Here is a 20,646-nt window from a genome sequence, read left to right as displayed (position 1 = left end):
TGAACAGCCCATAAAGAGAAAAAGCACAGGAACAGGACAAATGTGTGTTCACCAATCTAGTCGCGACCCTGCGACGGTGAACACACATCAGCAGAAACAAAAGTAGGAATGCGATCGCGAGAAAGGCCGATCGCCAGAAGTGACACAAGACAGACTAGAACAGAACACAAGAGGAGCAAAGGCACAGCAAAATAATACAATGAGAATGATAAAGAAAATAACAAACGCTAACTAAACGCGAACACCGCACTCATTCGCAACAGCGAACGCGTTTACTGCGCGTTTACTGCGCGTGTTACGCACAACAGAGACAAGCACGCCTAACTAACCAAAGACAGACAAACACGAAACAGAACGTGAACGCTTGCTTAACGGTTACCTCACCGAGCCTACAGCAAGCGCCCGTATCAGACAAGACAGACAAACAAGTAACAGGAACTAGGCAGACAGGATCCACCGCTCTTCCGCCAGAGCAAGTGTGATCCAAGCAGGAACACAGATCAGAAAGATCCACAGCCGCTAACGCTAGCGGCTAGTGCGATCTAAACTCAGGAACAAGAAAACAGATCAGAAGGATCCACAGCGCTAACGCTAGAGGCTAGTGAGATCCAGGAAGACAGAACAGAAGGATCCACAGCACTAGCGCAAGGGGAGTGCGATCCAGGAAGACAGAACAGAAGGATCCACAGCACTAGTGCAAGGCGAGTGCGATCCAGGCAAGACAGAACAGATGAGATAGCTGGTAGCAACCGCTGCTCCAGCTATACTCCAAGAACAAAGATCAGAACGATTTCCTGTCGACCACCGCTGGGACAGGACAATCGCAACAGACAAACAAAACAGATATGCAATCCTAACTGCACTAGGGAACCTGCCTAGTGCAGTCCCAAGAATTACTCTAAGATAACTTTAACAAGAAGTAGCATGGCTGACACTCTAGGAGTGTTTAATACAAACCCTGAAGGAATGACCAGCAAAGCATTCTGGGAGCAGAAAGCTCTTATAGTGCCAGTCATCAAAGGAGGCAGGTAAGGGTTTGCATAAAGAATGTATGCAAATGCCTCAGCAGCAGAACAGACCAGAAACATGAAATGGAAAGACAGGTCTCTCTTCCAGAGACCTGCAGCCCACAGACTAGAGGAATGGTCAAACAGCTGTCTGCCTGTGCAGCCAGCTGAGCGGATCATCACAGTGAGCAAACACTTCAGTGGAAGATTAAGGATCCAATAAAAAATTCCAATAAAATGTTCCACAATAAAACAATAAATTCTCCGGATCAATGCCAGTGGTATATATTTTATGTGTAGCTGATGTAAGTTCACTTTACACTATTATTGACCATGAAAAAGGCATCCAGGCAGTTAGATTCTTTTTGGAGAATTATACGGAAACCCCAACGCCGCAGATCAATTTTTTAGCGAACGCGATCCGTTTCATATTGACACGCAACTATTTTGAATTTGATGACCGTTTCTTTTTACAGCGCATTGGCACGGCGATGGGGACGCGGTTCGCTCCGGGATTCGCCAATCTTTACATGGCCTATTGGGAATTACATGTTCTGGGGGGTGTGGGAGGTCCCGGAGCAAATCTCGTCCTATGGAAAAGGTTAATCGACAATGCATTTTTCGTGTGGAAGGGAAGTGAGCAGAGCCTTGCTGCCTTTATATCATGGATAAATAATAATTATTTTAATCTAAAATTCACATGTGAATATAGTAGGAAAGAGGTGAACTTTTTGGATTTCACAATTTTTATTAGGAATGATGAGATTCATACGAAAACGTTTTTTAAAGCTGTAGATATGAACAGTTATATATTTTTAGAAAGTTGTCATCTTCTGCGCTGGCTTAGCAATGTACCAAAAGGCCAGTATATTAGACTGCGGAGGAATTGTACTGAGGATATACATTATAATGAGCAGTCTGATATTATACAGGGCCGCTTCCTTGAGAGGAATTATAATAAAGAAGAGCTTGAAAAGATAAGGGATGAAGTAGGGGAAATGAATAGAGCCCAGCTGCTGGAACCAAGAGTAAAAGAATCTGCAGATTTTCCAGCTTGCATAAGTTTGCAATATACACAACAGGCAAGCAATGTGAGGAGAATAATAAATAAATATTGGCATGTCTTACCGAATGACAAAACTTTAACTGCCATACTGCCTGAGAAACCAAAAGTTATTTTTAAGAAAGCCCCGAATCTTAAGAGTATTATAGCCCCCACGATTCCTATTAAAAATGCCCCCCCTGGGAAAAGATGGCAGTTTTAAAAGGTGCTCATTTTGTGTGCCATGCAGGAGTACTCAGAAAATATTACCAATCACTACTTTTAGATCAACAGTGACAGGAGAGACATGAAATTAGAGGAAACATGAATTGCAATAGTAGAGGAGTAATATATGTTGTGGAATGTGGATGTTTGAAACAGTATGTGGGTAGAACAAAGCGAATGCTATGTGAAAGAATTTTTGAGCATACAAAAAATATGAGCAAAGGAAGTGACAAATATCCATTAAGCAAACACTGCAGGGAATGCAAAAGTGGATGTTTGAACTTGATCAAGTTTTATGCAATTGAACATGTGCAGCACAACTGGAGAGGTGGAGATTATATAAGAAATGTCTCGCAGAGAGTCTTACTGGATCTTTACATTAAATTCCCTTGCACCAAAGGGGTTAAACCAGGATATTGAACTTTTTGCTTTTAATTAATGTTAATTAATGCTGAATTGAATGGAGGAGGGAGGAGTCACCAGCCCCTAGCAGACAGCATAAGAACAGATCAGTATAGCCAGTCACGATGCTCTGAGGAAGAGAGGTGAATCCTCTCGAAACATATCAGCGTGATTGGATACAGTGTATGTGACGTCACCATACCATCACTTCTGGACTACGGGGCTGGTTACAGTGTCCGCTGAATACAACACCTGGATCCCGGCATAGAGTGAGAGCTGACGGCCGCAGCTGCTCATTCCCAGGAGTGCAAGTCCAACTCCTCCTTTAACAGACTGTTCAGCTATACTGGATATACCTACCAAGTAACAGGACTCATTAGAAGCTGCCAATGTCTGATAAAAATCGTTACCATTACTCATAACAGGAGTCGTGAGTATGCAGCCTTATTGCAACGCTGTGTTATGCTTTACATCACTAAGAGGATAATATATACCACTGGCATTGATCCGGAGAATTTATTGTTTTATTGTGGAACTCTTTATTGGAATTTTTTATTGGATCCTTAATCTGCCACTGAAGTGTTTGCTCGCATATTTTTGCATCCTCAAACTGCTGCTCTGAACCAGGCTAATTAGCAGGATCCTGCAGGACTTTTCAGTGTGAGAGGTGTGTAAGGTCTCTGCATACCTGCAGATTTGTCTGGATGTGAGTGACAGTGTGGTTGCGATTTTAGTGGAGCTACTCATGTGTGGTATGATTTTTATTGTTAATTAATTGATGGTATTAAATTTGAGTGCGCACGAGTAATACTGTGTTTTTTATACCTAACCTTACTCTCACACAGAGCCCTCCCTGTACCTATCCCTAACCCTTAGACGCCCCTGGTGGTGCCTAACCCTAACCACCCCCCTGGTTGCGTATATTATAGTGTAACTATACCTAACCCTCCCTGTACCTATCCCTAACCCCTAGACCCCCTGTTAATGCATAAACCTAACCATCCCCACCACACAAACACCCTAAACACATATAAACAATAATATATTTAATCCTTAAAATACTTCTCTACAAATAACATGAATTAAATAATTTATATATTTGTAATAGAATAGAATAAATAGCCTTAAAATAACGTATACATTATTATAAATAGAGAAAAGTAAATATAAATATATACAATACAATAGATAGCCTTACAATCACGTATGCATTAGAAATCTTAAAATAACAGTAATATTAAAAGCGATATTTTAGTAACTATAATCAACGCATTATAAGTGTAAAAACAAAGTTAATACCAAAAGCGATGTATTTCTAATACAATAAGGTTGAAAACGGTATTTACGCATTATACATATGAAAACAAAAAGTGTAAGCGAAAATTTAGTTATACTTCTGTAAGCGAAATTTTTAAACTAAAAAATAAGTAAAAACTGATAAAAGCGAAATTTAAAAACGAAAAAATAAGTATAACACAAACTAAAAACAAACTTGTAAACAATATTTGTTATAAACCTTATTCTGTAAACGAAAACTTTTGTTAACACGATCACTGTAACCGCTATTTCTCGGGCGCCCTTTTTTCCTGTCAGGCGCCGAATAGCCGATATTTTGCATTGCAGTCTATGGCGGCGCCCTTTTTGTCCACTATCCCTGTGCGCCCTTTTTTACTAGCTCCGGTAGAGACATACCCTAAAAGACTGGCAGCTGTAATTGCAGCAAAAGGTGGTTCTACAAAGTATTGACTCAGGGGGCCGAATAATTACGCACACCCCACAGTCATTTATTTGTAAAAAATGTTTGGAATGATGTACGATTTTCGATCCACTTCTCACATGTACACCACTTTGTATTGGTCTTTCACGTAGAATTTCAATAAAATTGATGCATGTTTGTGGCAGTAACGTGACAAAATGTGGTAAACTTCAAGGGGGCTGAATACTTTTGCAACCCACTGTATGAGGTGGTGTAACGTGCGTAGCGCCTTCATCTGGTTGTAAGAATAATGGCTGTAAATCAGTTAATTCCCCACCAATTAACTCCTGCGAAGTGTCAAATGCAACGAATGTGGTGCTTGTAGTAGCGCTGGTGGCTGCGGAAGATGAGGTGTTCTGTGTTAAATAGTCAACCACGTCCTGACAATCTTGGGAGTTGATGGGGCGTGCCTTCTTCTGAGCACTGTACATTGGTCGAGGGCCACACAAAATCACATAAACACGACCTTGCACAGACCTGGCGGGTGGCCTTCCTCTGGTTCTGCCTCTACCTCTGCCTGTGTTGTCCATTGTGTCCATATCGGGGGGCATGAAGTGAAAGGTATGCACTGACTTGACTAATACAATGTGCAGTCACACAGGTGCAGTTAAAAGGTATGCACGGAGTGGTGTATCACAATGCGTGCACTCACGTAGGTAGGTGGGAGCACTGAACACAACAGGTAGGTATATGCAGTACTGGGTATTACAATGTGCACCTGTCACACACAGAGAGGTAGAGAACCGGCACAGTGACACTGCGTATGCTCACGTAGGTAGGTGGGTGCACTGTGAACAACACGTAGGTAAGTATATGCAGTAATGGGTATTACTATGTGCCCCTGTTACACACGCAGGTAGTTACTGAATGTGCTGGGCCTGGGAGTGGCACACACACAGTATGAATTATCAAGGCTGTCTATGCAACACAAGTGTCAGTGGGACACAGGAAAAAAAAAAGATAGATCACAAGAACAAGATTAGCTCTCAAAAGAGCTGTTGTGGGGTGCTATTTTAGCAATAAGAATAAGCAAGGAGCAAGCTAAGAAGCCTACAAGAGCCTAACTAATCTTTCCCTATGAGACAGTCTACAGCAGCTGTCCCTTCTCCATTTACTGCAAGCACACGAGTGAGTATAATGGCCAGCGGTGTCTGCCTTTTATAAGGGGGGGGGGGGGGCTCCAGGAGGGAGTGTAGCCTGATTGGCTACGATGTGCCTGCTGACTGATGTAGAGGGTCATATCTATATCTATCTTTTTTCAGGACAAATTAGGCTTTTTGTGGCTGATTTTTGTTAGTAGTTTCCTCATTTTCGATGCATTTAAGGGGGGGGGGGGGGGGGTAATGTGGGGAAAATACACAATGTATTCACTTTCATACATTATAGCTTTAATGTAAACAGTTCTATTGTACATTAAACCCACACATTTTTTTGGTCTATCCCTCCTATTTAAACAGTTCATTTGTTTTGATAATGTATTAGATGTAACCATTAATATAGATAGATAGTAACAATCTGCTACTTTCTGCTCCTGGAATGTGCATTTCAGACTTGTTTACTAATTAACTTTGTCATTGAATTCCCTGGGAGGAGAGGGGTTTGCGGTCATCATTTTACAACTCTGAAGTGATGTTATCAGGTCAGTGATAAATAAAAACAATGTTATGTAAGATTTTGTAGGAAGGAGAGTGCAGAGAATTTTAATGTCATAGGGACAGCAAGTGGTTAATACAGAGTTCACCACTCAAGACCTTCCATTCTGGAGATGCACTGACTGTCTCCTAGTCATCACTTTTGGACCTTTGTCATAGTTGCTTGGATCTTTGCATATTTTAGGTTTTTAATTAAGTGCCTCCATATTATGGACTCATACCCCATTTTCCCCTCCTCTAATAGTTTACCTAGAAGGACCATCCGTTCACTTGCCAACATCTCCCACCAGAGCCAGGACAAGGTCCTCCAGCACCCAAGACTGAGACACCAAAGTGCGCCCCTCCATCCCTCCCACACCAGCCATCACACATTGATTGCTACTAGACTAAGAGGCACCCCTGGGCCCCCAACCCTCCTAACACCTTAATCTCTAGTTATGTTGCTTGAAGACACTGCACCCCCTCCTACACTTCACCCAGAGGCTGGAGCCTTTATCACCTCTGGCCCAGTCCCGTCTCTCACCCATTAATGTCATTCACTTCACCTCCCAGGAATTTTAACCACTTGAGGACCCACCCTTTACCCCCCCTTAAGGACCAGCGCTGGTTTGAGTGATCTGTGCTGGGTGGGCTCTGCAGCCCCCAGCACAGATCAGGGTGCAGGCAGGGAGATCAGATTGCCCCCCCTTTTTCCCCCCTATGGGGATGATGTGCTGGGGGGGTCTGATCTCTCCTGCCTGCTGTGGGTGGCGGGGGGGGCACCTCAAAGCCCCCCTCCGCGGCGAAATCCTCCCCCTCCCTCTCCTACCTGGCCCCCTCCTGGAGATCCGGCTGCACAGGACGCTATCCGTCCTGTGCAGCCAGTGACAGGCTGTCTCCTGTCACATGGCGGCGATCCCCGGCCGCTGATTGGCCGGGGATCGCCGATCTGCCTTACGGCGCTGCTGCGCAGCAGCGCCGTACAAATGTAAACAAAGCGGATTATTTCCGCTTGTGTTTACATCTAGCCTGCGAGCCGCCATCGGCGGCCCGCAGGCTATTCACGGAGCCCCCCGCCGTGATTTGACAGGAAGCAGCCGCTCGTACGAGCGGCTGCTTCCTGATTAATTAGGCTGCAGCTGGCGACGCAGTACTGCGTCGCTGGTCCTGCAGCTGCCACTTTGCCGACGCACGTTATGAGTGTGCGGTGGGCAAGTGGTTAATGATGTGGACAATTCTTGCAAAGGTTAAATATATAACCTTTATCTATGGTTCTAGTTTAAAAGAAAATATCTAGCCAAAAATGCTCCATGGTCTATGGAATGCTAGCAGTTTATATGGATTCAATGAACTCCAAACTGAACAACAATTTTTGATGCAAGGTCTCACCTCAAATCGATCCAGGAAGGCCTGCAAGTTGGGGAAGTTTTGCAGGCAGGTTGGTTCCAACATCTTGAGCTCATCTAGGGTGTCATACAACACAAAGTCTACAAATGTGATCTAGGGAAGGAGAAAAAGTAAAAACACTTGTTACAAACAGGCCGTATAGCACAGTTAAACCTCCAAATGCACTAGAAACTAACATGTTCAGTATATGACTAATGCATTATACAATATATACCTTGTTACTAGCGAACCACTCCCTGTCTCCCAGGAACCGAGAGAATTTTCCCAATGTACCTGAAAGCTTTTCAAGATATGGACCTTTTAGGGTTTCCTGAAATAGTGAAAATACAGTATGTAAAGTGAAAATACAGTATGTAAAATAAATGTTATTGGCTACAGGCTAATTTAACTAGTCAGGATCAGCAATGACCCCAAAATTTCAAATTAAAATTTGATTCCACAAAATAATCTAATTGTGCAATTAGCAGCTCTCAAATCTGAATAGTAAAGTTTCTGTTAAAATGCATAATGCTTTTTGGCCCAGATAGCAAAGTTCCTGGTTTGCCTGCAAAAGCATTTGGAAAGCAATCTTTATTGGAAGCAGGAGATTTGGGCGCATGAGACAAGTGGACAAAAAGGGCGCCCCATTCACTCCCATTATAAATATTGTTTAATTGGCGCCGAACAGGGAAAAAAAGGCACCGGAGATTATTAACGTTTTACAAACGGCGCCCGGAGATTTTTAAGGTTTTATAACTGTGCTTGTGATGATTTAACTTTACAAAATGAGCCCGTGACGAATAACGTTTATAAAGATACTAAATCACTATTTGTAAAACATTAATAAAACATCCACCCCAAAAAATTTACTTTTTTTATTTAAATTTTTTATTTATTAATGTTTGTAAAACATTATCCATAGGGGGTCTTAGGTTTAGGCACCACCAGGGGGGTCTTAGGTTTAGGCACCACCAGGGGGTCTAGGGGTTAGGGATAGGTACAGGGAGGGTTTTTAACAAACGTAATTATAAGTTTCAGTTTAGAAACAGGGAAGATTAACGTTTTAAGAATTGCCGATTTCATACACATTATCATTATTATAATGATTTATAAATTCTTAAAAACACTATTTGTAAACGAAATTCTACACAATATTTTTATAAACGATAAAACTGCTTATCGTTTACACCACGCGCCCTTTTTTCCCCGCCGCCCTTTTTTGATGTACGCATCTTTATTAACCACTTGAACACTGCGGTGTTAACCCCCCTCCAGTGACCAGGACATTTATTACCAAAAATGGCCACTGCAGCTTTAAGGCCAAGCTGCAGGGCCAAACTCAGCACATGAGTGATTCCTCCGCCCCCCCTTTTTCTCCCACCAACAGAGCGCTGTTGGTGGGGTCTGATCACCCCATCGGATCGCTTTTTGTTTTGTCAAAGTTTTTTTTATTACATTTTTAATAACATTTACTTTTTCTTGTATTTGACTTATGTCCCTCCCTCCCTTCCTCCCCTGGCCAGCCAATCACTGCGATCGGCTGTAAAAGGCTTCAGCCTACCACACCGGATCGCTTCCCTGTGTCCCAGGGGGACAGCCGTGTTACACGGCTGTCCCCAGTACAACGCTTCTACAGATCGCAGTGCTGTACAAAGTAATTAGACGGCTGCTTTTATGGGGCCCCTGAACGTATAGGGCAAAGTAATCCCGTTAAAGGGCATCCCTGTTGAGGTCCAGTCCAGAGGTGGGGCACAAAGGCACTCTAAGACAAAAAAAAAAAAAACACACACACACACCTGTGCAATTTTGTGAACACTTTTAATGGACACCTGAAGGGGAATATAGAGGCCGTCATTGATTTTCCCTTAACCTCCTTGGCGGTAACCCCGAACATAGTTCGGGGTAAGCCGCCGGAGGGTGCCGCTCAGGCCCTGCTGGGCCGATTTGTTTAATTTTTTTTGCTGGACGCAACTAGCACTTTGCTAGCTGCGCCAGCACACTGATCGCCGCCGCCCCGCGCACGATCGCCGCTATCCGTCGCGCCGCACGCCCCCCCCCCCCCAGACCCTGTGCGCTGCCTGCCCAATCAGTGCCAGGCAGCGCCGAGGGGTGGCCCGGGACTCCCAATGACGTCCCGACGTCAGTGACGTCATCCCGCCCCGTCGCCATGGCGACGGGGGAAGCCCTCCAGGAAATCCCGTTCTTTGAACGGGATTTCCTGATCGGAGATCGCCGAAAGCGATCGAAGAGGGCGGGGGGATGCCGCTGAGCAGCGGCTACATGATGTAGGGAAAATTTTTTTTAAAAAAAACTGCTGCGCTCCCTCCTGGCAGATTTTTTTATACCGCCAGGAGGGTTAAACAATGCAAATTGCCGGGCTGCCCTGCTAATACTTTTATCCATAGACCCTGAACAAGCATGCAGATCAGATGCTCTGACTGAAGTCTGACCATATTAGCCACATGCTTGTTTTAGCTGTGTGTTTCAGACACTACTGACCAGAAAGATCATCAAGACTGCCAGGCAACTGGTATTGTTTAAAAGAAAATAAATATGACAGCCTTCATATCCCTCCAGGTTCTTCTCATATGACCCCCCCCCCCCTCATAACTTAACACTTGCGCCTCCCATGATCATTGTGAAGGTTACCTTAGCCATCCTTTATATATTCACCTGTTCCCAGTGGTGTAACTAAGGAGCTTGGGGCCCCTGTGTGAATTTTACATGTTGGCCCAAACACTTGATATAGAGCTCCAGAAATCTATCAAGGACAGCTGCAGAGTCAGAGAGGTGTATTTAGAGTAAGGAAACAGTTTAAGGATTACCACTATGCAATGCACAGAGGTGTTCATTACCAGCACCAATAAAAAGCTAATAAGATGGATGAAGGAGGGCCTTTAGTGGGACGCTCTGGTCCAGAGGCCCGGTACAGTCGCAACCTCTACACCCCCTACTTACCGGGGCCAGTTGTGGGCAAATGAGGAGGTGGAAGAGTGATAAGCCTAAAGGGGGCGGGAGGAAGCACTATGTATGTATATTTTATATACATGTCTCAATCTCAGGTACACTTTAAATAACTGGACACCACCTACTACCATTAGTTCTATTAGTGCCAGTATCACCCCTTGAGGATGTTTATTGATGTGATTCAAATAAAGAAGAGCTTATTGCTAATGGTAGTGCCAGCCTTCACTTAGTCTACAGCTGCTTGGACCCGGGAGTGCGGGGGTCTTCCAAGGCTTGGGCACAATTGTCCCCTTTGCAGTGAGTGAAACTCTTTACTTTTTTCCAAAATTATTATTAGGCATCCATTTGACTTTCCAGTGACCCCATTCTGCTGTTGGTAACCTATGCCAGAAGAGACTCCCAGGGTCTTTGAGACAAGAACAACCAACGTTTGTAAAGTACAAACGTGGGAAAGAGGCGCCCTGGTGTAGATAAAATTAGAAACAGATAAAAGAAAATGAGGTGGCTTACCTCAGTAATGAGATCTTTGTGTAAACAAATTTTATTAGCACAGGCAACGCGTTTCACGGGTCTGAGCCCGATTCATCAGGCCAATAACCGTGCCAAGAAGAAGAAGAAGAAAAAAAAAAAAAAAGTCTGGCATAGGGAATCTCCCTATGCCAGGCTTTTTTCTAGTCTCCCTATGCCAGACTAAAGAAAAAATTGAAGACCGAGAGCCCAATATAGTGTAGTATGTTTAGGTAGGAATGGAAAGTATAATAAAGTAAGACTTATACTCACAAACCAGGGTTGCCACAGAAGCAACCACTGTCAAGGCAGGTGGGGAGAACAAGCCTGTCCCCACTCAGGATTAAAACGTCGCTCTCTGTGGATAGAGGAATTTGTAGGGTAGATCACCCTTCCACCAAGGGTGGACTTCTGGATGCGTTTAAGAATTACAGAGGCGCCAAAAGTATAAAAATAGCTAAAATTTTTTAAAATGTTTTGGTTGCGGTGGTGGACCGGCTAACCATAAACGGACGGCAAAGCTGTCGGATTTCAAATCATACAATTTATTAAAAGCTCCCAAAAAACATTCGCAACGCGTTTCACGGGCATCAACCCGCTTCTTCAGGCAATAAGGGTCAGGAGCAACAAACACAGCGTCTCGTCGGAGTGATGCTTGGCACCTCTGTATGCCAGACTGTTTTTTCTACTTGGCAAGGTTATTGGCCTGATGAAGTGGGCTCAGACCCGTGAAACACATTGCCTGTGCTAATAAAATTTGTTTTACACAAAGATCTCATTACTGAGGTAAGCCACCTCATTTTCTTAGTTTTATCTTTTTTTAATAGTTCTATATACACCAGGGCACCTCTTTCCCACATTTGTGCTTCCATACCCCCCCAAACAGTGATTGTTGGAGGGGTCTAGACAGACCACAAGTGGTCTCGACCACAGTGAACACCTGTCTGCTTTCACCAAGGATAGCGACCGCAACCTGGTCCATTAGGGCCGCCCCGAGTTGAGTCGGGTTCATTGGTTCAACCTGCTTCCTGTGGTCAGTTGCCCCCTGCAAAACGCCTTTGTGAGTAGAACAATCATTATACAGCTGTTTTTGTTCACAAACCATTTTGCACTGTTGGGCTCCCGTTTGTCTCCTGTACTTGTTTAGGGTGCCAAGACACCCCCACCTCTTCTCAAACATTTGTAAAGGGCTTTTCTCCAGTAGTACTCAAAGCGCATAAGCAGGGCTCAGACCAGTAATTGGTTGAAAGGTAAATGATGGTACAGAGGAACAATTCTATAAGCCTGCAAATGCCAAGCTACACCGGTGGCTTTTCAGTCTAGGATTTGAATACCTCCAGGGAAGGGGCTTTTTTTACTGGGTGTGGTAGAGCATTCCAAAGGGTAGGGGCAGCATGACAAAGCTTTGGCCCCAAAGGTTTGGAGGTGCACTCTGGGAGTGACCAAGTGTATGGATCCTGCTGATCTGAGGTTGTGGGAGGTATGGTGCAGTTTCAGCAAGTCCTTCATGTATCCAGGACCAACATTGTGTAGGGATTCAAATGTCAATAGTCCAATCTTAAGGAGTATTCCAGACAAGCATCACTGTTTGCCACATTACAGAATCCATAAAGACTTCCACTTTGATAGCAGCAAATCCATAGAAAATTGTGGAGATCAGGTCTGAACTATGCATAAGTGGCATAAATAATGAAGATTGACCTAACTGAGGTTATCAGAAAAATAAAATGTGCACAAATACTTTAAAAAGAATCTGTACTCTGAAATTCTTACAATAAAAAGCATACCATTCTATTCATTATGTTCTCCTGTGCCCCTCTGTGCTGTTTCTGCCACTCCCTGCTGCAATCCTGGCTTGTAATTGCCAGTTTTAGGCAATGTTGTGATTGGCTCAGATAAGCTCAGTCTGTGACTCATACAGAGCCCGCAGGGGGCCTGCAGAGGGTGTGTATAGCTTCTATCCTATCACAGCAGAGCAGCAGTCTCCTGCCTCAGCCGACAAAGGAAAGAAGATTAGATTACATAACAGAGATATTACAGCAACTGTGCAACTAGGAAAAGCTGCAGTAAGACAGACCACATTAGAACAGGTATAGGAACTTATAGGATAGAAGAAATAGGGCTGAACATTTTGTTACAGAGAGTATCTTTAAGAGCAAAAATGATGCAGCAAAAGTTAATGTTGAGATAGGATCTCTGAGCTTCAGCGTCAGCGCTCCTTTGATACCAAAGATGAGGATACCCTGCCAATTTTGAGGGACCTCTTATTGGAGAGTGGGGGACAGGAAACTGAAGAGGCAAATTTGGAGGGGGATGAAAGGCGGCAAATTTGTAAGCTTCCGTAAATCTAACTTTAATCCACCCATTACTCCCAGTAGCCCACTGGATTCTTTCCAGAAGGGAATAATAAGGGGAGTTAAGGCCTGTATCTTCCCCAGGGAAACTAAAAATATTACTGAAGGTGAGGAACGAGCGCTGAAATGTCTGAGGTCCAGGGAAAACCTGATATGTAAATCTGCCGACAAGGGGGGGTTAATCTTGTCATTCTCCCATTCTCCCGGGAGAAATGTGCTTGAAAGAGGCATACCGCCAACTTGATGACACCCTAACTTACCGAAGAGTGGTGTCAGTAATCCTGCGCTTACCATGTCAGTTGCTGCTGCCACCGCTGGCAGCGCATCTGGGACTTCTGGTATGGCTGGCCGCATTGGCAGGGATGGTGTCAGCGACGTTCCTGCGGGGATCCGGCCGCATGATACTCAGACTGTAAATGAGGGTGGACGCATGCGCTGTCAGCGTTGCTCCTCTTATGCTCTAAGGAAGCGTGTCAGCTGACACGCATGCTACACTTCCGGATCCGGATTGGCCAAATGGCTTGGGGGCGTGTTCTGTACCTTTGCCAATCTGATCTGTTGCCGACCTCTGCCTGATTACTCGCATTGATTTTGCCTGCTGATTTTGTACCTTACTAATCTGATCTGTTAACAACCTGATTTGTTTGACCATTCTCTTGATCTGTACTCAGTGTTAGTACTGCCTTCTACTGACACTGTCTGTAAGACATTTCCCTTTTAGGGAACGTCTGATATTGGTCTGTCTGCTAGTGCTCTCACACACTAGCAGATCGTTACAATTGGATTCTAACCCAATCGAGAAGGATAAAGGGAGACTGAGGACCCTTCTCAGAAGGGGCGTTGAGTTGGGGTTTCTTAACAAGAGATTGGGGGAGGAACTTTTTACAGAGAGGCAGTGGCGTAGCTAGGGTGTTTGACACCCGGTGCGGATAATTCACCGACCCCCCCCCCCCCCAAAAAAAAGCGCAGAGGCAAAAAATGGGTGTGGACATGACATCACATGGGTGGGGGTATCTGTAATGTAACTGTACGGCAGTGGGCTAATATAGGTAGCCAGAATAGTTGCCCCCAGCATAGGTTAGATAGGTAGGTGCCCCCAGTGTAGGTTAGTTAGGTAGGTGCCTCCAATATAGGTAGCCAGTATAGTTGCCACCAGTATAGGCTAGCTAGGTAGGTAGGTGCCCCCAATACAAGTTAGATAGGTAGATGCCCCAGTATAGATTACATAGGTAGCTGCCCTCAGTATAGGTTAGATTGGTAGGTGCCTCCAGTGTATGCTAGATAGGTAGCTGCTGCCCAGTATAGGTTAGATTAGGTAGGTGCCCCCCATATAGGTTAGATAGGTAGCTGCCACCCGTATAGGTTAGATTAGGTAGGTGCCCCCCATTATAGGTTAGATAGGTAGCTGCCCCCAGTATAGGTTAGATAGGTAGCTGCCCCCCCCCAGTATAGGTTAGATTAGGTAGGTGCCCCCAGTATAAGTTAGATAGGTAGCTGCCCCCCAGTATAGGTTAAATAGGTAGCTGCCCCCCAGTATAGGTTAGATTAGGTAAGTGCCCCCCACTATAGGTTAGATAGGTAGCTGCCCCCAGTATAGGTTAGATTAGGTAGGTGCCCCCCAGTATAGGTTAGATAGGTAGCTGCCCCCAGTATACGTTAGATAGGTAGCTGCCCCCCCCCAGTATAGGTTAGATTAGGTAGGTGCCCCCAGTATAAGTTAGATAGGTAGCTGCCCCCCAGTATAGGTTAAATAGGTAGCTGCCCCCCAGTATAGGTTAGATTAGGTAAGTGCCCCCCACTATAGGTTAGATAGGTAGCTGCCCCCAGTATAGGTTAGATTAGGTAGGTGCCCCCCAGTATAGGTTAGATTAGGTAGGTTCCCCCGTATAGGTTAGGTAGGTAGCTGTCCCCCTAATGGAGGGGAGAGCCGTGGGACCTCTCCCTCCCTCCCTCTCCCAGGGCTGCCCTCTGTGCTCCCCCCTCCAGACTTGACATACAGCAATGCGCAGGGGAGCCTGTACTAAACGACTCACCTCCCTGCGTTCCCATCGCCGCTCAGTCGCCGCTGGTCTTCTCTCCGCATATGCTGATACACACACTGCTTCCTGTAGCCGGAAGCAGTGTGTGTATCAGCGTATGCGGAGAACAGAAGACCAGCGGTGACTGAGCGGCGATGCGAATGCAGGGAGGTGAGTCGTTTAGTACAGGCTCCCCAGCGCATTGCTCTATGTCAAGTCTGGAGGGGGGAGCACAGAGGGCAGCCCTGGGAGAGGGAGGGAGAGAGAGGTCGGGCTGCCCTCCCCGCGGCTGTGGCTCTCCCCTCCATACAGCGCACCCCATCTAGGGTGGCTGGGGTCACCCCACCTGGTGCGGGTCGCACCCCCCGCTCCCCCATCACGACGCTAGTGCAGAGAGGCCCTGTTATCCATTGTGATACTATTTGCCGTTTGTCTCCGGGGTGGGTTCACTGACGGAGGCCCTTTCAAGATACTTGGACCATAACTTGAGGCCTTGCCTTAGAATGGTCAAGTCCCTGGTGCAGGACACAGACATCTTAAATGTCCTGGACAGTTTTCGTTGGCAAGATAGCTTTCATTTGGCCACAATAGACGTGGTCAGTTTATACAGCCGTATCCCACATGAAGCAGGGTTACAGGCTGTACATCAAATTCTGGGAAGATATGGCTAAACTGAGGAGGAGTTCTCGGACTTTGTGACTTTGTGTGACTGGGGTTTGTTCTATCTCAAAATGCCTTTTTGTTTAATGGACAGTGGTTCAGACAGGTGTTTGGGGCTGCGATATACCAACTTATTTCTCTTAGTTTGAGAAGACGAGACTATTTGGTCCCCTTCCAATCCCTTCTGGAAAAATTTGAGACTATGGAGAAGGTACATGGATGACGTCCTTGTAGTCTGGGATGGCAGCGGTGTTGAATTCAATTGGTTTATGGAGTGGATTAATTCCAACCATGTGAATATGGAATTCACATCACACTTCAGGGACAGGGAGGTTGAATACCTTGACCTGAAGGTGGTGAGTGAAAATGACCAGGTAGTTACCAGGGGTCATAGGAAGGAGACTGCTACAAATAGTTTCCTACACTTCGACAGCTACCGCCCTGGACATGTCAAGGATGCCATCCCATATGGCCAATTCCTCAGATTGAGTAGAAATAAGGGCTCTGACATTGACTTCAAATCACAGGCGGAAGAATTGCGCCAGCGACTCCTCAACAGAGGTTATTTACCCCAGTTGATTTCACAGGCCTTAGATAGGGCCCCGGAGGTCCCTTGGGACCGTCTCCTGAGTAGGAGAGCAAAGAAACGCGGTGGAGAACGCAGGTTCAATTTAGTCTTTGATTATTCGCCCCTCTCAAATAGAATTAGTCAGGTTATACGTGAGCAGTGGCACACTATACTCTGACAACCATCTTAAGGATCTGACTACACAATTCCCTAGAGTGAGCTTCCGTAGAGGAAAAACCTATCAGAAAAATGTTGGTACACAGTGATGTGGGAAAAAACGCCATCACAACTGCAGATAGTTGGTTGACTAAAGAAATGGACGGGAAATTTCACCTGTGGACTGTGCAGGGCATGTTGCTCTATGAAAAGAGGCAACACTGTACAGATGGGTGCAGTCACATGGAAAGTCAGACAGTTCATCAGTTGTCGTTAATTCAAAAAGGAGAGATCATGCTGAAAAAGATTGTTTTTCAGCCGTCAGAAAACACACACACACACACGCACGCACGCACGCACGCGCGCACACACACACACACACACACACACACACACACACACTTTTTTTTTTACTTGGAGGAAAGCAATTAACCTACCACTATATATTTGGAATGTGGGAGGAACTGGAGGACACTGAGGGCTGGTCCACACTGCAAGGCTTTATACCTGCCAGTAATTTAAAAAGTGCTTGCCAACGACATGGGCGTCCGCAAAAAATTTCCCAGGGAGGGGGGAGGAAGAAGCGGGCGGTGCGCTGAACATTTTGGGCGGTGTGTGGCACGCCCCAAAATGGGGTTAAGTCATGCGGCGCGCCGAAAAATGGGTGTGGTCATGAACCAGAATGTGGGTGTGGTCGCGGGTGGAGACAAGTTTACATGCACTCGGCACAGCAAAATTGGTGGGACAGTAAACCTAAACAATCACGTCCCAGAGGAAAAGTACCTAAACAGATTCCAAAACAAATACCAACAAGTGGGGAGTCAGATTCAGCTGGGGCAAGTGAAGATTCACAACCACCATCAGCAGGGGATATTTCAGCTAAACAGCAGCAGAAAAAACCCCGGTACCCCCTGAGATCTCTCAATCCCAACAAAAAGAATACTAAACAGCAAAAAGAAAAAAAAAAAAATGGACAAAAGTCAGACACAGATAATTCAGATATAGAAGGCGAGTTAGGAGCAGGATGTGGGGGAGCAAGCAATCGTGCAGGTGGCAGTACATCCTGCTCTACCTCAGTATGTGGAGTTTTTGTAGATCACAGGGGCCTCTAGGGGATCATCGTGGGGAATCCTCAGAGATAACAAACCCAGTAGGACTTACCACGGAAGGCCTGCAGGTGATTAACCTTACAGGTTGCCAGTCACTCCCTGCAGCAGTATCATTACTGGGCAAGGGTTTGGGGTTCTGCCCTATACAAAACCTGGATAAGTTTGATTTTATAGTAGATCTGCAGTTCTGTCGTAAGGCGCTTTTCAGGTCCTTTCGTGGTAGTCTGCCCCCAAGTCAACAAGATCAAATTCCTTCTGATCTTACAGATGAGGATCTAGAGGCATTGCAGGATCTGGAAGATCTTTATAATGAGGGGAATGTAGAGGAAGTGAATATACCAGCTATGTCTACAGCGCCTCAGGGTGGATCATATCATAATAGACCCCAGATTCCTTCCTATACTCACCTTAATACACAATTTCGAAATAAATCAAAAAGGTTTCCGCCCTTAAACAATGTGGGGTTAAAATCTTTTTTGAGGGCTGTGGAGCGGGACGTGATGCAGCTTGACATCTCTTGGTTGGCAACCTCCAATTTGACTAAAGAAGAGATTGAGGCATTTAGATGGTTACAGGGACGTATTGACTGGACCATAAAGCCATCTGATAAAGGTGGCAATGTAGTCCTTATGACTACATTTGACTACCGTAAAATGTGCCTCGATCTTAGGTCGTCCGGGGTGCTACTCGAGGGTCTCCCCGTCCAGGCTTACATGTGTGGTGGTTGAGCTGGAGGTGCTTGTGGATAAAGCTTTTAAGTATGGTATTATTGATGAACAAGTAAGGACATTTTTGAGGGTAGTGGACCCTATTGTCCCAACCTTCTATGCGCTAGCCAAAGTGCATAAGCGCTTACTCGACCCACCGGGTCGACCGATTGTGTCGAGTAGAGGAGCTTTTACAGAAAAAGTGAGTATATACACATCGACAGGCACCTCCAGTCCCACGTACAGAGTCTTATATTAAGGACACTACGCAATTGTTGCGTGTTATTGACGGGGTATGCATGCCGCCAGGCACCCTACTTGTGTCCCTGGACGTGGAGGCCCTTTATACTAGCATCCCGCACGACGGAGGGATCGAGGCAGTAGCTACTTTCTTGAACGAGCGTGCCTGTACAGAGTCATTACACAATGACTTTCTGTTAGATCTTCTGAGACTGTTGCTTAACAACAATATCTTTGTTTTCGACGGGATCCACTACCTCCAGGTGCAGGGGGCGGCGATGGGGACAACTTGTGCCCCGTCTTACACCAACCTGTACCTGGGGGAGTGGGAACGGTACATTTTTTCTGATGAGATGCTTGCGATGTACCTGTGCCACATTCTATCATGGCACAGGTACATCGATGATATCCTGATACTGTGGATGGGCACTGATAGTGAGCTGACGGAATTTGTCGTCAGGCTTAACAACAACACCCGTAACCTGTCCTTCACCATGGTTTATGATTATAAGTCGATCCCTTTCCTAGACATACGAATTTTTATTGACGATGAAGGTCGGTTAAATACTGACCTAAATCTCAAGGAGATGGCTACCAACGCCTTGTTACATGCCACCAGTTTTCACCCCTTTCACACTATTAGGGGCATTCCCACAGGACAGTACATGAGGATAAGGAGGAATTGTTCCTCTGAAACTGGATTTCGAATTCAAGCTGATAATCTGCGCACCCGTTTTCGTGAGAGAGGCTATCCTGATGGTGCTCTCCAATGGGCATTCAATAAAGTAAGGAAGAAGGATCGATCTAGTTTGTTAAGGCAACACTCTCGAAGTCATATGGCACAGCAGAAATCTGAGTTGCGTTTGACCAATTATTGTACTGAGCATTCCAGTCTCAGACATATTCTACAGAAACATTGGTATTTGCTTCAGAATGATCCAGTAATAGGTCAAGTCGTTATGGAATGACCATGTCTTACACTTAGAAGGGCTAAATCGCTACTTTAGTACATAGTAATTTTGATGGAGTCAACCCACGACGTCATTGCATAGTCTTGGGTACATACACGTGTGGAGGCTGTTCGTATTGTCGTTACATGGGAGTGGGGAGAACTGTCTTGTTGCCTAATGGTATTACTCATACACTAAAGCATTATGTAAACTGCCAGACAGAGTTGGTGGCAGGGCCGTTTTTTGGGGCGTGCGGTACGTGCAACTGCACGGGGCGCAGTTCAGCAGGAGGGAGAAGGGGGGCGCTGGCAGAAGCACTATACCGACAGATAGCAAGATGGTGACACGCAGAAGAAGACCAGCGTGATCATCACCTCTCTGTACTCTTCCTGCTGTGTCAAGTGAGAGGAGAGGAGCATCCAGGCCAGGGTAAAGATTATGTATAGCCCTGGCTGTTTAGCTTATGCATAGTGCCGCTGCAGAGCCGTGTCTTCTGCTCTGGACGTTCTTTCAATATTTAAATGATTGGATGATTTATTTTAGCCACATGTGAGTGTAGAACGCTGTGTGTGTGTATAGTGCAGGATTCCTTCTCCCCCCCTGCATCAGCAATGTAACTTGATACCTTCCTTCTGCACTAACTTCCTGGGCTCTGGCGGGATAACAGAAGCGTACTGAACTGGAATGTGAACTACTCCGCCAGGTACTTTCTCTTTCCCATATTCCTCTCTGCTTGTATCCCAAATTTTCCCTAGTGCCCCATGCACATGCTTCCCCCTCAGAGCTCACACTCTGCAAGTCAGGTTATCTCTGCCAGTATTTCAGCTCCTGACCTGCTATTTTCACACACTGATGCAGTGTGTGTGTGTGTGTGTGTGTGTGTGTGTGTGTGTGTGTGTGTGTGTGTGTGTGTGTGTGTGTGTGTGTGTGTGTGTGTGTGTGTGTGTGTGTGTGTGTGTGT

At 45.6% G+C, this 20,646-nt stretch overlaps 1 protein-coding gene across 1 annotated transcript in view; it reads right to left on the bottom strand.

Moving 5' to 3' along the window:
- The window catches only part of LOC137544458 (glutathione S-transferase Mu 5-like), a 117,300-nt gene that overhangs the window by 12,233 nt on the left and 84,421 nt on the right, over positions 1-20,646 (bottom strand). The window contains exons 6-7 of the mRNA XM_068265539.1: positions 7,685-7,780; positions 7,453-7,563 (exon numbers count right to left, since the gene is read on the bottom strand). Coding sequence (XP_068121640.1) covers positions 7,453-7,563; positions 7,685-7,780 — 207 coding nt within the window. The remainder of the gene's footprint in view (positions 1-7,452; positions 7,564-7,684; positions 7,781-20,646) is intronic.

The sequence above is a fragment of the Hyperolius riggenbachi genome, chromosome 2 (assembly GCF_040937935.1).
Source record: "Hyperolius riggenbachi isolate aHypRig1 chromosome 2, aHypRig1.pri, whole genome shotgun sequence".
Lineage (NCBI taxonomy): Eukaryota > Metazoa > Chordata > Amphibia > Anura > Hyperoliidae > Hyperolius > Hyperolius riggenbachi.
The sequence above is the reverse complement of the archived record's forward strand: the minus strand, read 5'-3'. Positions and strand labels throughout refer to the sequence as shown.